Source organism: Solea solea, chromosome 5 (genome assembly GCF_958295425.1).
Source record: "Solea solea chromosome 5, fSolSol10.1, whole genome shotgun sequence".
In the NCBI taxonomy this organism is placed as follows: Eukaryota; Metazoa; Chordata; class Actinopteri; order Pleuronectiformes; family Soleidae; genus Solea; species Solea solea.
The window spans coordinates 2,072,501-2,087,352 of NC_081138.1; the positions used below are offsets into that span (position 1 = coordinate 2,072,501).

Below are 14,852 nucleotides of genomic sequence, written 5' to 3' on the forward strand. Positions count from 1 at the left end.
TGAGAGACGTAAATCTGATGGTGGAGGATTAGCCATGCCGCCTCTTAAAGTCTCCCTGATCCACGACATGAGGTGAGGGCGACTGTGTGTAACCGGTGTAGTTTTGCGGTCTGCGTTGTGAAGAATTCGAGAAGAAGTCTCTGTTTATTTCTGACACAAGGCAAGTGAAAGAAAACTCCCATCAGCATGTGAAACACACGGAAACGTGCCCTCTATAAAATAAACATGTACAGCTTGTCAAATTTAGCATGATAATCTCCATATTAGCATAATGACAATGCTAAACAATAGAGAAATCACACAAGCGCACATCACGTACCTCTCCCACAACATGCAGCAGCAGAAGGGGAGAGGTGAGGGCAGACACACCCTTAAATACTGGGTGGGCACCCCAAAAGTGAACGTCGGGGACAGAAAATCATGAAGGTTCCACATGACAACTTAACCTGCCGTGTCAGGGTACAATATAAAAATAAAAACTTAAAACATACATTTTGTGTAATTATAAAATAAAAAGGCAAATAAAATAAATATCAGGTGTTCAAAAAAATTGCAGTACCTTTAAAAAAAAAAAAAAAAATGTAGTAACTGACCCTGTTACATGTGGACCGTTTAGATCATATTCTGTTTTTAATTTAAAACAAATGTAGTCATAGCTCTTACCAAAAACCAACATCTAAGTGAGGTAGACCAAGACTGCCCTCCTGTGGTAGACTGTAAAACTACAGTGATGTATACAGTGATCTAAGTATATACATAGATCAATTAATTCAGTTTCAATTTAAAAAGTTAGGGTTTATTCTTGACAATGTGATTCCTCAACTAACATCAAATATAAATTCTCCCTGAGACAAAATTATATTAGATTTGTATTCGGGTTTGAGCCATGAACCCTGTCTCTGATTTATGTTTTTATTCGTCAAATAATTGTTTGAGTCTGGGACAATGACTAATACTGATGCATTGTATTAGGATTGTATTGTATCACATACAATACAATAACATTTAAATACATGTACGGAGACATTCAAACACACATTTGTGAGGAACAGTTTTGCATGTCTGGAAATGAGTCGAAAGGGAGAAGAGGTGACATGAAGCTTCAGATGTTTTCAGACAGCCACAGAGATTCTCCTCAAGTGCTGAATGTGGTTGTTCTATGCTAGACTCTCAGAATGTCTGAGTCACACTGTTGTCACGCTCTCAACCATGCCCAGCTTGAGATGAGAAGTCGAGGCTTGTGTTGCGTGAATGTGGTGCAAAGTGGCCGTGAATCTGTGCGACATCGCGTTACTTACGGCCTAATTACTAAACCCCCGCCAGTCTGACTGAGAAGAGAGGAGGGGGTCAACTTGGGACACAAACACTTAGCTCTACTCTGCTGCTGCTGCTGCTGCTGCTGCTGCTGCTGCTGCTGCTGACAGACAAACGCACCCTCCTCCACATTCATGCACAGATCTAATGCAACGACTGTAAACAGAAGCAGCCCCTGAATCACACTGTTTTAATTATAGATAATAGTTTCCCTTTTTTAGACATGATCTCATAGGTCTGATACCAAGAGTTTTCTAGGTTCACGAGTTACAGTAGATGTTGGCATGGTAGGTGTTTTCCTCTGTTGCCATGGAAATAAGGAGCAGAGGAAAGTAGGTTACACGGTGTGAGTGTCAAGAGTGGAGACGGGAAGGGGGTTGGAAGGAGGCGGAGAAGCTCTTAGCAGACGGGCTTGTGGCACAGGTGGAGTGGAAGGGAATGCGTCTGGACACCGGAGGCATGATGACGGTGGCTTAGAGCGATGGCGTGGGACTCACTCACACACTCAGGGAGTCTGCCAGACACTGAAACAAACATATGTGATTGAGGCTGAATGATGCTGGAGTGGAGAGAGTCACTGTTCATGATGCAACATGTTTAATAAGCACTTTTAATTGAAGAAATGTGCATTTTGAATCATTTCTGTATCATCATTCTGATGTCCTGACATGCCATTTTGTCTTTCAGACACATTCAGAACATGAGTGAGATCAAGACAGACGTGGGCAAGGCCAGAGCCTGGGTTCGCCTCTCGATGGAGAAGAAGCTGCTCTCCAGGCACTTGAAGCAGCTGCTTTCAGATCACGAGCTGACAAAGTGAGCCAAACAACAACCTGTCTCCTGCTCTCAGAGGGAGTCACACTTCACACCTCTACTGTATAACTCGACTCAAACTCCTACCTTTTCTGTGCTTGAAATGTCTTCTCGAGTGTGAACTTCAGATGACTTGTGATCTACATATTCATTATACATTAACTCTTTTAAAATTGCAACACATCATTGTGCAGCCCACTGTCAAATCAATAATTCACAGCCTTCTTCATAATTGATAAGTGAGTGTTGAACTGGGTCAGAGGGTCTGTCTGCCTTTGCGACCTTAACCTTGGCAATTGTTCCACTCTGTGTCAAAGCACTTTTTTCATACTACATTGAGGAAATAGATGTTTTTTTTAAATAGTGGAAATAATTGAACTTTGTGGATGTATACATTAATGCTATTTTTTTCATTTTAGAAAACTGTACAAGCGCTACGCCTTCCTCCGCTGCGATGACGAGAAGGAGCAGTTTCTTTACCACCTGCTGTCCTTCAATGCCGTGGACTACTTCTGCTTCACGAATGTCTTTACAACCATCAGTGAGTGCTGACAAACAACTCATCATTAACCAAATTGTGTGGGTTTTTTTTATATGACACGTCTCTCTTTTCTCTGCACCAGTGATCCCCTACCATGTGGTGGTTGTTCCCAGTAAGAAGCTGGGTGGCTCCATGTTCACCGCCAACCCATGGGTTTGTGTCTCCGGTGAGCTGGCAGAGACCGGAGTGCTGCAGGTTCCCCGAAATACTCAGGAGATTACTTTTGAGGTTGGTTGTTAATTGAAATCAGACGCCCCGCGTCTTCATCGTTTCATCGTTTAACGAGGGGCTTCCTCCTGCAGTGTTGCCCCCGCGGTGCTGTTCATCTCTGTGGGTGTCTCTGACGTTGCACAAACGCTGACGTTGCGCGTTTTCCCAGACATTGCTGATTTTGCCTCAGTTGCCTGAAAGCAAAATACCATAAAAGTTCTGTATAATCCTTCAGAGCTTCAACAGCTCAGATTATTTGTACAGTTTTCCACTGTTTTTGCTTCCAAAGGTCTCAAGAAGACTGCATTTCCATATTTCAGTCCATTTTGGCAGCCACAATATCCTATTCTCATTCTTGAAACAATCCTTCACACTTTTACGGGGCTTGCTGACATTAGTGGCGAAGGTGGAATAATAATTGGAAATCAAACATGCCTGCCTATTGTTTTGTGTGTGTGTTTTTAACCGTGTCTATAAGTTTATGTAGTTTATGTTAGGATTAGGGCTGAGCAATTCATCGAAATGTTATCGAAATCGCAGTACGGCGTACGGCAATTTTCAAATTGCACGGGGGGCAAAATGTGTGTCAAAATATAATTTTAGATGAATTATTGTCTGCACAAATCATTTTAAACCCTGTAAAAACACAATTCCTGTCAAAATAATCGCAATTATATATTTATTCAAAATCGTTCAGCCCTAGTTAGAATTTGTTCACTTGGGTCTTTTGTATTTCAGCTGTTGACTTTTAACAGTAGAAATTTTTCTGAGTATTTTTAAATTTACCAACACAGTAAAGCACCCTCTCTCTCTCTCTCTCTCTCTCTCTCTCTCTCTCCCCCTCCCCCCTGTCCACCCTGCTACTCTCTTCCTTCCATTTCCTCCCCACCTGCAAGACAAGGCTTCAAACACTTTAGCACTTAGATAGATAACGTGTAACCAGCATTTTCTTTACTCTATTCTTTATAACCATTTGTATATGAATATCCGAATGATCTTTAGTGTGTATAATCATTAGTAACTCACTGAAATGAATGACCATGTGATATTTTTACACACTGATTGTTGACAGTGAACAAAACCTTTGAAATAAGACAAAGTAGTAATAAATTGAGTGTTTGATAGTAACATTCCTCTCTCTCTCTTTCTTTCAGTGCCAAAACCTGGGCAAACTCACCACAGTACAGATGGGCCATGACAACACGGGGCTCTATGCAAAGTGGCTCGTCGAATGCGTCGTCGTCCGCAACGAAATCACGGGCCACACGTACAAGTAAGCATAATCTGTGATAAAAAAAAAAAACAGACCTGATACAGTTTTAAACCAGACTGTTTGAATTTGATGACGTGCCTGTGTTTTCCTGACAGGTTTCCATGCGGCCGCTGGTTGGGGAAGGGCGTGGATGACGGCAGCCTGGAGAGGATCCTCGTGGGGGAGCTGATGACTCCCAGCACGGAGAACGACGAGAAGATGTGCCGCACGCCCCCGATGCAGCAGTCACCCGGGATGATGAGGAGGTTTGTTACCATCTCGCCAAACAGCAAACCAAGTAAGTCCCTCCACTGCTCTGACACGAGTCAATGAAACAATTACTCCATTAATCAATTAGTTAATTCATTGTTGTTGTAATTGATGAATGGGTGTTTTTTTGAAAAGAAATAATTTTTCAGATTATTCCCCTTCTTAAATGTGAATATTTTCTGGTTTCTTTGTTCCATATAACAAAGAAATCATTAAAACTGAACATCATCAAAAAGGGTTAGTTGCAACCCTATATCTGAGTTATATCTGACAAGTGTCCCTCAATTTCATCCGATTGAAGTCTTGTTCTTAGAGGCGGAGTCATACTTTTCCACATCCACAAGTTCACAGAGGTACGCTGCTATCCATGTGGCGTAAATAACGTCATCCACTCATGTCCATGACAGTGTGAGCAGCCTCAGTGAGGTCGTCCACGTGCAGCCCAAAAATCTGTGATGTAGGACATTAATTTGGAATCTAATGGGGGCTAAAGTACACATAGTACATGGAATGGTAGACCAATGTGGATCGTCATTTTAGTTAGACTGTGGATGAGTGGAACGTGTGCATAATGAATGACCAGTGGAAATCACCTAGATGGTATTTTTGCTTGAATTGTCCCACAGCGTTGTTTTTGTTTGTCTTTTCTCCCCCAGAGTTGAACACCGGTCAGATCCAGGAGGGAGTGGGAGAGGCCATCAATGGAATTGTGAAGCACTTCCATAAACCGGAGAAGGAGGTGAGAGACGGAGGCGAGAGACGGAGGCAGGCCCACGCGGGCCCCGACATGTCGCTCTATTATTCATTACATATAAAGAAAAGCAGCTTTCTGCTCTGGTGGTCCTCGAGCCCCTCAGTCACGATCAGCTCACTGCTTTCATCCCATTGTTAAGGATAATTCTTTTTTTTTTAGCTTTATACTTTTGATACTATGTTTTCCTGTTTTAGAAGCACTAATTAATTGTATATGGGCATAATTGTTAGAGTTTTTAAAACTAAATGTGACCTCAGGTGTCAAGTTTCATTCATTGTGTATTTTGTGGGGTTTTTTCCCAGGGAAATTCCCTTAGCTTTTGAACTCTTTATAGAACTGACAGAACAATAGCTGCTAAATATAAAAATACTTCCCAAAATCCTTTATTCTGTTGTGTTTGTATAGTCTCTGTATTAATTTTACGTCTGTCATTTCATACACCCATGAAGGCCTGTGCACATGCCTCTCACATTATTATTTTAGAATTAACTTTGTAGTTAATTAAGAATTTAGCTTGTATTCTATTCTCATTTGGATGGAAGAGAACGTTTGTTTCATCGAACTTGATGCATTTTCTTGTCGTTTTCTCACACACAGAGAGGCAGTCTGACGCTTCTCCTCTGCGGGGAGTACGGCCTCGTCTGGGCTCTGGAGCAAGTTTTCCAGCACGGCTTCAAATCACCGCGACTCTTTAAAAACGTCTTCATTTGGGACTTCTTGGGTAAAGACTCAATATACTGTAACTAAGTGCTTTAAGTGAGGACTTCTCGGCTGTGTGTGGCATCAGTGTGTTCCAAACGCTGTTTATTCATTCAGTTTTAGCGCCTAAAACCATATCCACAGGATTTTGGTTTTGTGATCTTGTGAAATTTGTGTCATACAATTCAAATACTGAACAAAAAGCCTCACATTTCTGTTTGAAGCAGAATATTTTAGGTCAACATTTGTTGACGGTGAACTGTAGACTGATAATTATATTGCACTTCAACAGAAAAGGCACAAGTATACTTTGAGAGCGCCGAGCAGCGGGAGGCGACCCCGGATGAAAACTGGCAAACCCGAGTGCGCCACTTCTGCCGCTTCATGCGCGCCATCAACATCACGCCCAGGAACATCGGCAAGGACGGGAAGTTCCAGGTGCTCGTCTGTCTGGGCGCAAGGTAGGCGAGCGGCACTCACTGTTAACCCCAAACCTGTACAGTATTTAGATGTGGTAACCAGTGAGGATGAAAAGTAAGTTTGGCCTTCAGAGCGGATTTAGTGAAACCTGTAGTGAAGCCTTTTAGTTCTTAGTCTTTAGCTCCATTTCCTCCCAGTGGTACAGTTGGATACATGCAGTTGTTGCATTCTACTTCATTGAATTAATTTGTTATGCTGTGCCACACTGGTATAATGTCACATGAGTTACACAGCTATCTGCACTGTTGTGCTTGCTGGAAATGCAGCTTTTTTGTCAATATTGATGAAAGAGACAACTTTATAGATGTTCATCAAGTGAAATACGCATTCTGATTTTTATGTCTTTTATAAATTTGAACAAATATAGGGTTTTTACTGTTAACATGCACAAAACAAGCGAGTCCGACGTGCAACTAGTGCAGTCGACGTTCAGTATATGCATGTTTTTGTGGGGTGGAAGCGATCACTTCTTATCCAAACAACATCAAAGTCGGTACCGCACACGCTGTTGTTCTTAGTAAGTCGCCTGCCAAGTTTGAAGCCTGTAGCAAACCATTAAACAGATATACGATGATATATATACGATGATATATATACTATCCTTGCATTTAAGGATAGTTTAGTCACAGATATTTTAGTAACAAAAACCATATCATAGCATTCTTTATTTGCTCAGAGTCTCTTTTGTGCTTCTCTCAGAGACCATTTACTGCATCACTGGATCGCTCTGCTCGCAGACTGTCCCATCACTGCTCAGATGTACGAGGAAAGCGCGCTGATGAAGGACCGCTCGTTGGTGAACTCCCTGATCAGAGTGCTGCAGACTCTGCAGGAGTTCAACATCATTTTGGAGGCTTCGCTCGTCAAAGGTGTTGGTATCTAAACCAAACCCACCAACTTCCCACCGCACGCACAAGACCAGGAAGATCACTGAGGGCCATTAGAAGGACTGATGGAACCGTTTATATGCAGGAACAGACTTCAACAAAGGACATTTTCTGGCTTATCTTAAAACTACTGTTACATTTGCCATATATTAAGTGCAATGAGCCTTTCAAGATTTGTTGTTATTTTTATCCTCGATGATGTTGCCATTGGATGTTAAAACTATGTTTTCTATATTTTCAAATTATTGACAATGACCTCCTTGTGCTCTGATGTGTCATTGAAAGCTAAATATTTTCATTGTTATTGTGAACCGTCGACAATGGCTATATTTAAGGCGAAGCAAGGAGCAAAACTGTTAATTATATTTTCAGAGAAAAACAGTATTATTTTGTTAAGTCCGTCAAATTGCTTGCTCTGTCGTCAACTCAGAGTCCAGTGTCATATCACAGAGCTTAAAGCAAATGATGTAGAAGTATGCTTTATAAGTATGTGTTTGACAGGAAGACGATTCACCTGCGTTACTTTTGAGCCTTTTCCCTGAGAAATGTACAAGTATGCAAACCTTTTACATCAGAGAAAATGTTCCTTCTTGCTTTTTAATACCGTGTGATTTAAGCCTGTGTCCAGTGATTGACCGTAATGTTCCGTTGGATGATGAGAAAACACCACAAGTCTTTGGTTTGTAATCCACGACACACGTCCTCCAAGTGATGCTTGACCGACCCAGCTTTCTGTGCTCATCACAATGACCGCCTTCATAGAAATACCTCCAACCAGCAGTACCCAGTCTGTCAGTCACATCTTCCTGCTCTCTGTGAGGATCTCCTGCTTCTCATGTGGGGGACCAACAAGGAATGCCCCTATCCCCCCCCTCCCCGACAGATCTTATCGTGGTTTCTTGCTATGCAATATCCAGTCGAGAAAATTCAGCCCCTGACAAACTCCACATTCTAGTGTCTTGAGGAATAACCAGGCCCTCCTCTGTCACGTACGTCAAACTTTACTGTGCAGAATAAGATATTTGATATGTGAAGGACTTATTTTCTGTGCCAACAATGTCTAGAATGAACTGTGTTGTACTCGTCTGTGTACGACCCACACATGAGCATCTTGGGAGAATATATATTTTTGTTTTCAATACGGTTGTACAGATATTGACATAGCTGTGTAATGTAGTGTTTACTAAGTGAGCAACAGTGTACAGTGTAAAAATATAATAAGAATAAAGCATCTGTAATGTGTTGCAATATCATTTATTTATTATGTCGCAGTTCAAAGAGTTTATTGTCATATGTACCGTAAGTAAATGTGTTTCTCCGTGCAATTAAATTCTTTCCTTGCTGTTAATGCCAGGTTAAGTCAAAAGAAACGGATAAATAGTTGAAAGTAATAAAAGAACATACAATAATTGTAACTATTATATACAACGATAGTATCTAATAAGCACATAAAATCGAAAAAATAAACACTGTTAATAAAGAAAGAACATTAGCTGTGCAAAGTGAAGTAGATATGCAAAATAAACTTAATGTGCAAAAGTTACTTTAACCAGTTAATTGTTTGCTAAAGAAAGCTTTAGGGCATTTGCAATAATTGTCATTGCAGTGTTCTTAACTATTCTCATTGTATTCTTCACATTATATTTATTAACAAAGATGTTATGCGTTATACTGATAAACAAAAAAATGCTTATTTATTAATGTTGTCCCCTTAAATGCATATATTTAAAATATACCGCTGTAGGAATGTGTTTTGGCAGCTGAGAAAATGTAAACAAACTCGTTCGCGCCATATCTGGAGGGTGTTTTTCTTTAAAGCGCTGGTACCAGGAGGAGGCTGGGATTTGAAGTTTAAATGATGCCGTTTACAACAGTCACGTCCGGCTCCCTCACTACGGCTCCCAGCATGCACCGCTCCTGGAGAGGACGTGAGGACAGCAGCGATTGGTTGACTCCGCGTTCAAATCTAACTGCTGCACTCCTTATATGGGCATTGTGTGCTCGGCCCTTTCATTACGGCTTTTTATGCTAATCACATTTTAATGGCCAGCTGTATGCAGCAGTAGTAAGAGCATGCGCAGTAGCGACCAAGAATACGGCGAAGATTCAAAGTTTTTGTTCAGTAAGTGCGCTCTTTTTCCGTCTTACGCTCAAATGAAATGTCTTGAATTGTGCTGTTTTGTCATGTTTGCGGAGGTTCGCGGCGGCGGAGTGTCGCCGTCGGTGTGACTCGTGCTAGTCGTCGCGAGGGCGAAAACGTACAAAGAGTAACTGACAATAGGATAACGTGGAAGTGAACGAGAGCGTGGCATGGTGCTCGTAGCACGGTCCGCTAGCTAGCATGCTAACAGCTAACAACAATGAGCCGTATTTGGCGCTGCAGCGGGGGTTAAGTTTGAATTTAAAGGGGACGATGAGTTCGCCGCAGCCGTTTGAAATTCGTTGAAACGACGACAGAAACACATTAACGACACGAAGTCGACAGCCGCGTGTTGGTAACGCACGCGTTTTACACTCAGTTACGCGTGTAGCACAGTAGCTTTTTGTTTTAGTTCAGAAAGCTGCCGCCGCCGCTGCTGCTGCTGCCGCCCGCTCTCTCCGCGTCGACCTCACGCCGCGGACGCGTTCGCGGCTAAAACGGCGCCAGGCGGCGTCCACTCCTGTGTTCTTCTGTGTTTATTTTCACAGTTTAAACTTGGTTATTAATAAAGTGCTGAGCTGCGAAGTGCGATGAAGTAGCTTTAACGATAGTAAAAACGTGACGCTGTGCTGCGGTGGGTGTTAACGTCTCGGCGGTTCTGGGACTGAAAGTTTGAAAACCTGCCGCAGATGTCACGGATCTGCTCTATAACGCTTTTATGTGACCACACAAATGATGACATTATAGTTTAATATTGATTTAACGACGGTTTGTGTGTTTTACCCGCGACTTTTGCCCCAAGCCTCTTAGATGTCGTTGTAAACCCTTATTTCCTAGTTTATTATCATCTTTATGTAATTGTGTGCTCTAGATACATTATGTCGACTAAATGATCGTTTCCATACAGTTTATTATCAAATTATGTGAAATATGACTTGGAAATGTCCGTGTTTCTGTGCTTGTGTGTGTCTATGTAGGGACCGCCCCCTTTTCAATAATAGAAAGCACAACTGTCTGCAGACATCCACCGTGTTTATAAAGAACCCCGGACATATTCATGCATTCATAGCCTTCTGTTGTGACGTTTTTCCCTGCAGGTTTTCTTTGCCACACCGCGGACCAACAGACAGACTATGTTCGGCTTTCACAAGTCTAAAATCTACCGGAGTAACGACGGCTGTTGCATCTGCAAGACCAAGTCCTCCAGCTCCCGCTTCACAGACAGCAGCAGATATGAGGAGACGTTCAGGCTCTGCTTCGGGTAAACGCCCTCATTCATTTATTCACAACGCACATATATGTGTTCATACTTCATATTGTTGCCACATAAGTTCTTCATGCACTGTTTAAACTGCTGACATTGTGCTAAAGGAAGCTAAAAAACACTGTTAAACTGCTTTATTCCACAAAAAAACAACAGAAAAACAGAGGTAACAGTGGAAGTATGTGTGTTTTTATGTGGTTTCGTCAAAAATCCACCTTTGCATAATTTAAAATGGCTGAGTCTGGAATTGCACTTTATTTTATAACACATTAACTGTTATTTTTACTACCATACTTCTATATTTTATCACCGTACATTTTTAACTACTGTATATTTCACACGTTGTGCGTACACCTGTCATTTTAAATGATGTCGGGACAGTATTACTGTTTATTTTACATCTGTTAATAATTGTATTCCAAGAGAAACAGTATTTTCATCTGTGCTACTGTTATGTGTGTGGCAAATTCACAATAAACCCTATTTCATTTAATGGAATAATTAGTTTTGTGCTCACTATACCAATATTAAAATAAAAACCAGAAGCATAAACAGTCCCGTTGTAAGAAACTAATAAATAATTAAGTTCAAGAGAGAGGTCAGCCTTTAATACTAATGTCTTCTGGGACTTGTGGTGTTTTTTGTTCTTCAGGCTGTCAGAGGATCGCGTCGGAGACATTTGCAACGCTTGTGTGCTCCTGGTGAAGAGGTGGAAGAAGCTGCCCATCGGTTCAAAGAAGAACTGGAACCATGTAAGTGGTATTTGAATTTCAGAAGGGCGGCTTGGACTCTAAGGTCTGATTTTTAAACTGACTCTCTGTTTTGTACCTGCTCTGACTCAGGTGGTGGATGCCAGAGCGGGGCCGGGCTTCAAGATGACAAAACCCAAGAAGATCAAGAACAGTGACGGGAAGAAGAAGAGCAAGCTGAGGAAGCTGCACAAGTTAAAGAGACAAAGTTAGTTGTTTTTAAATATAAACGAATGCCACATGTGCAGTGGGAAATTTATCTAATGCTAGAAAAACATTTGATACACTTTCATAGGGTTTTTTCACATTTCACGAGTTTTAATTGTTTTATGCTATTGTTTTTGTTTCCAAGCAGACTCTGATGCTCACAGCACGACCTCTAGCGTGTCTCCCGCTCAGTCTCCCGCTTACAGCAACCAGTCAGACGACGGCTCCGACATCGAGTCCAAACAGAGACGCCCGACTCCCTCCATCTTTTCCTTCCTAGACCGTTCCTACTGGAAAAGGCAAGTTACAGCTTTGAAATAATGAAACGTACTCTCAACCTTTTTTACAGTGAATATCTCAGGTTGTCTAATGTGTTTTCTTTTGTTTACCTTTTTAGGCAAAAGGTGTGTTGTGGGATCGTCTACAAGGGTCGGTTTGGAGAGGTGATCATTGACCCACGACTCTTCAAGCCCTGCTGCAGTTCCAAAAAACAGAAGACACTGGCTTCCACACAAGTGTCCACTCACCTCCCAGACACACTTCCTCCTCAGCTCCCAGAAGACGTGAAAGAAACTTGGTGATTGACTGTGTTGATTCCCTCTGCAGGGTTAATCCATGGCATCACCTGGATTTGTCTCCAGTGGCAGACCTCCCTTTCCCCCCTTCTCCCCCCCTTAGATCCATTAGTTAGATATTTCTCTTTTGTAATGTTCTTTTTTTTATATGGGTATTTTTTAACTTTTGTATAGAGAACTTTTTCTTTTTTTATAAAAAGCAAAAAGGACAAAAAAAAAACAATTTATGGGCATTAGTAATTTATAGATTGATGCGACACATTTTGTTGAGGTTCTGTTTTTGGTTCTAAAAAAAAAACTTTTGGTTATTTTTATAATGTGTTTGAATATTTTTGTCACTTTTTCAACATATCAAGACTGTTCTTTTTTTTCCTTTTTTATAACTTGTTAAATTGTAAGTGTGCATGTGAACGACACCAGCTATTTCTAATACCAGCTTTTTCATGTGGCAATGTTTTGTTCTTTCCGTTTGCTCCCTACGTGCAAACGTGTGCGTCTGTAGGTGTGTGTGTAGTACACGGAGGACTGTAGGCGACAACAGGGATCATTAGTGCAACTGTCCTCTGTATTGAGCTTTTAATATGTGCGTGTGTAGGTGAGAACAGATGATTTCCGACCGTTTTCGCAGCCTAAACGCGCCATAGCTTTGTAATGAGGTTAGACCGTGCATGCAGTACATTCCACTGCTTTCTCTGGAATGACAAAAGCGATGTATTTATTTCCTTTGTACAGCCTACAATGAAATGACCAATGCATGTTGTAAAGCAAATGATTTTTTAAAAAGAAAAATTGATTTTGTAAATACAGTTTATTGGCTCTCGATGCATCTCAACCTTCTTCTTTTTTCTTTTTTTTTTTAAATGGCAGGAATGGCAAACCACTACGTGTGTAAATGTTTTTGTGTCTGAAAGGTGCTGAAAATGTACTTTTACACTATTTCAGTGACATTTTTAATTCCATTTTCACATCTCTTTATCTCAGGCCTGTTTCTCTACGATAATGCAAAGCTTTGGCTCTTATACTTTGCCTGAAATACACACAAGCTTAAAGGTTTCACTGTTGTCTGTGGCGTCCGCTCGCTGCGATATTGTTTATTTTGTCCGCTCATGGCCAGAGATCGAACAGACAGGAAATGTTTGATCTATTTTTCTGGTTATTTTACTTTTTTTCTTTTTATGTGTGATGATCAGTGTTGTGATTTATTCAGAAGCAATTGTCAAAGTCAAACTATGCAGACGTTATGAATGTGAGAGTTTCTCTGGGGTGCGGGCCGTCGCTTATGCTGTTTAAAGTGTAAAGTGGTGGATCCTTATTCAACCAAATTGATTTGTTTAAAAAAAAAAAAGCACAAATTCTTTCAGCAATATCAAATCACAATTCATAACAGTCTCATGTGATGTTTCTTGTTTTAATACTCAGATTGCGCGGCTTTAGTCCTGGTGCGCTTACTGTTCTTCAGACTAATACTACAGCGATAACGGTTGTTTTTTGTGTTCTTGCTTCTTTTTTTTGCAAATTGTTTCCAATCTCAAACTTCATGAATTGACAGGCGATGCTCTGTAAAGTTGCTTAATATATAAACTTTTCTGCGGCAGGGTAGTTAAATGTTGAACTTTAAAAGGAGAAATGCTGCTTCCTTTTAACCTGGAAAATAAGCTTGTTTTTTTGTCCTTAGGGAGTTGCCATATTTGTTTCTACGAGGTACATTTTGGGATGTGAGATGTGCCTTAATTAATGAATTAATTACCTGGCTCTCGTGTAATTTATTTTTTTATTTATTACAAACTTTGTTTCTGAAACTTTGAGACAACTGGTGTAGAGCCTTTTCTAGAAAGTCTGTTTTTAAATGTGTGCACTTCTTTTGAACAATGTAATGTAGATTATTTTTTATTTTTATTGCTTTATTTTTTTTGTATACTGTATTGCAAAAGTAGAACTGTATTGAAATAAAGAAAACCAGTAAATAAATAAGTAAATGTGAGTAATAGTACTTCTTGACCAGCAGGTGGTGCACAAGAGCTTCACAGAGGACGTAATGCTTGAGTTATTTGATATTTAACTGCAGAACAAACAGGCAGAGATTCTCTTGGCTGTTTGTGTTGAATTTGTTTAGCAGCTTTAAGCCAAGTTTATTCATCTGTTACTAACAAATTATAGATTATCTGCTAAAATGGCAGATGGAGTCTGCACAGGATCTAGTTCATATTTTGAGTTTGTATCAAAAGCTAATGTGTTTACCTTTGTTTACACTTAAAGATTAAAGATTATATACAATTTACCAACTGAATATATAAGTATCAATATTAGTGAATAACAGTAACAGAAAAGTAAGTGAACTTTATTAAGGTTATATACTAATATACAAAGTATAAACAGGATTAGATAAGTAATTAAACTAAAATAAGTGAACTTTATTAAGGTTATATACTAATATACAAAGTGTAAACAGGATTAGATAAGTAATTAAACTAAAATAAGTGAACTTTATTAAGGTTATATACTAATATACAAAGTGTAAACAGGATTAGATAAGTAATTAAACTAAAATAAGTGAACTTTATTAAGGTTATATACCAATATACAGAGTATAAACAGGATTAATTGAACTAAAATAAGTGAACTGTATTAAGGTTATATACTAATATACAGAGTATAAACTGTATTAAATGAGTAATTAAACTAAAATAAATTAACTGT

General features: G+C 40.1%; 2 protein-coding genes across 8 annotated transcripts in view; both read left to right on the forward strand.

Moving 5' to 3' along the window:
• Nucleotides 1-8,084, forward strand: part of dennd5a (DENN/MADD domain containing 5A) — a 32,838-nt gene extending 24,754 nt beyond the window's left edge. For all 4 annotated transcript variants that reach the window (XM_058629112.1, XM_058629114.1, XM_058629113.1 and 1 more), the window contains 10 exons: nucleotides 1-72; nucleotides 2,002-2,130; nucleotides 2,547-2,668; nucleotides 2,751-2,896; nucleotides 4,033-4,151; nucleotides 4,247-4,428; nucleotides 5,057-5,139; nucleotides 5,752-5,875; nucleotides 6,146-6,314; nucleotides 7,033-8,084. The exon at nucleotides 1-72 is cut by the window's left edge and continues 16 nt beyond it. In XM_058629112.1, the coding sequence (XP_058485095.1) occupies nucleotides 1-72; nucleotides 2,002-2,130; nucleotides 2,547-2,668; nucleotides 2,751-2,896; nucleotides 4,033-4,151; nucleotides 4,247-4,428; nucleotides 5,057-5,139; nucleotides 5,752-5,875; nucleotides 6,146-6,314; nucleotides 7,033-7,216 (1,330 nt within the window). In that variant the 3' untranslated portion in view covers nucleotides 7,217-8,084. The remainder of the gene's footprint in view (nucleotides 73-2,001; nucleotides 2,131-2,546; nucleotides 2,669-2,750; nucleotides 2,897-4,032; nucleotides 4,152-4,246; nucleotides 4,429-5,056; nucleotides 5,140-5,751; nucleotides 5,876-6,145; nucleotides 6,315-7,032) is intronic.
• Nucleotides 8,085-9,186: 1,102 nt separating this feature from the next.
• On the forward strand, nucleotides 9,187-12,977 carry sinhcafl (SIN3-HDAC complex associated factor, like). 4 transcript variants are annotated; one of them, XM_058630228.1, is made up of 6 exons: nucleotides 9,187-9,342; nucleotides 10,458-10,621; nucleotides 11,277-11,376; nucleotides 11,467-11,581; nucleotides 11,726-11,879; nucleotides 11,978-12,977. In XM_058630228.1, exons 2-6 carry the CDS (start codon nucleotides 10,494-10,496, stop codon nucleotides 12,159-12,161), a joined length of 681 nt encoding a protein of 226 aa, XP_058486211.1. In that variant the 5' UTR covers nucleotides 9,187-9,342; nucleotides 10,458-10,493; the 3' UTR covers nucleotides 12,162-12,977. The 4 variants fall into 4 exon arrangements, with proteins under 4 accessions (XP_058486211.1, XP_058486214.1, XP_058486213.1 ...); XM_058630231.1 differs by having other exon boundaries at nucleotides 11,729-11,879; XM_058630230.1 differs by lacking the exon at nucleotides 9,187-9,342 and adding an exon at nucleotides 9,388-9,715.
• The last annotated feature ends 1,875 nt before the right edge of the window (nucleotides 12,978-14,852 follow it).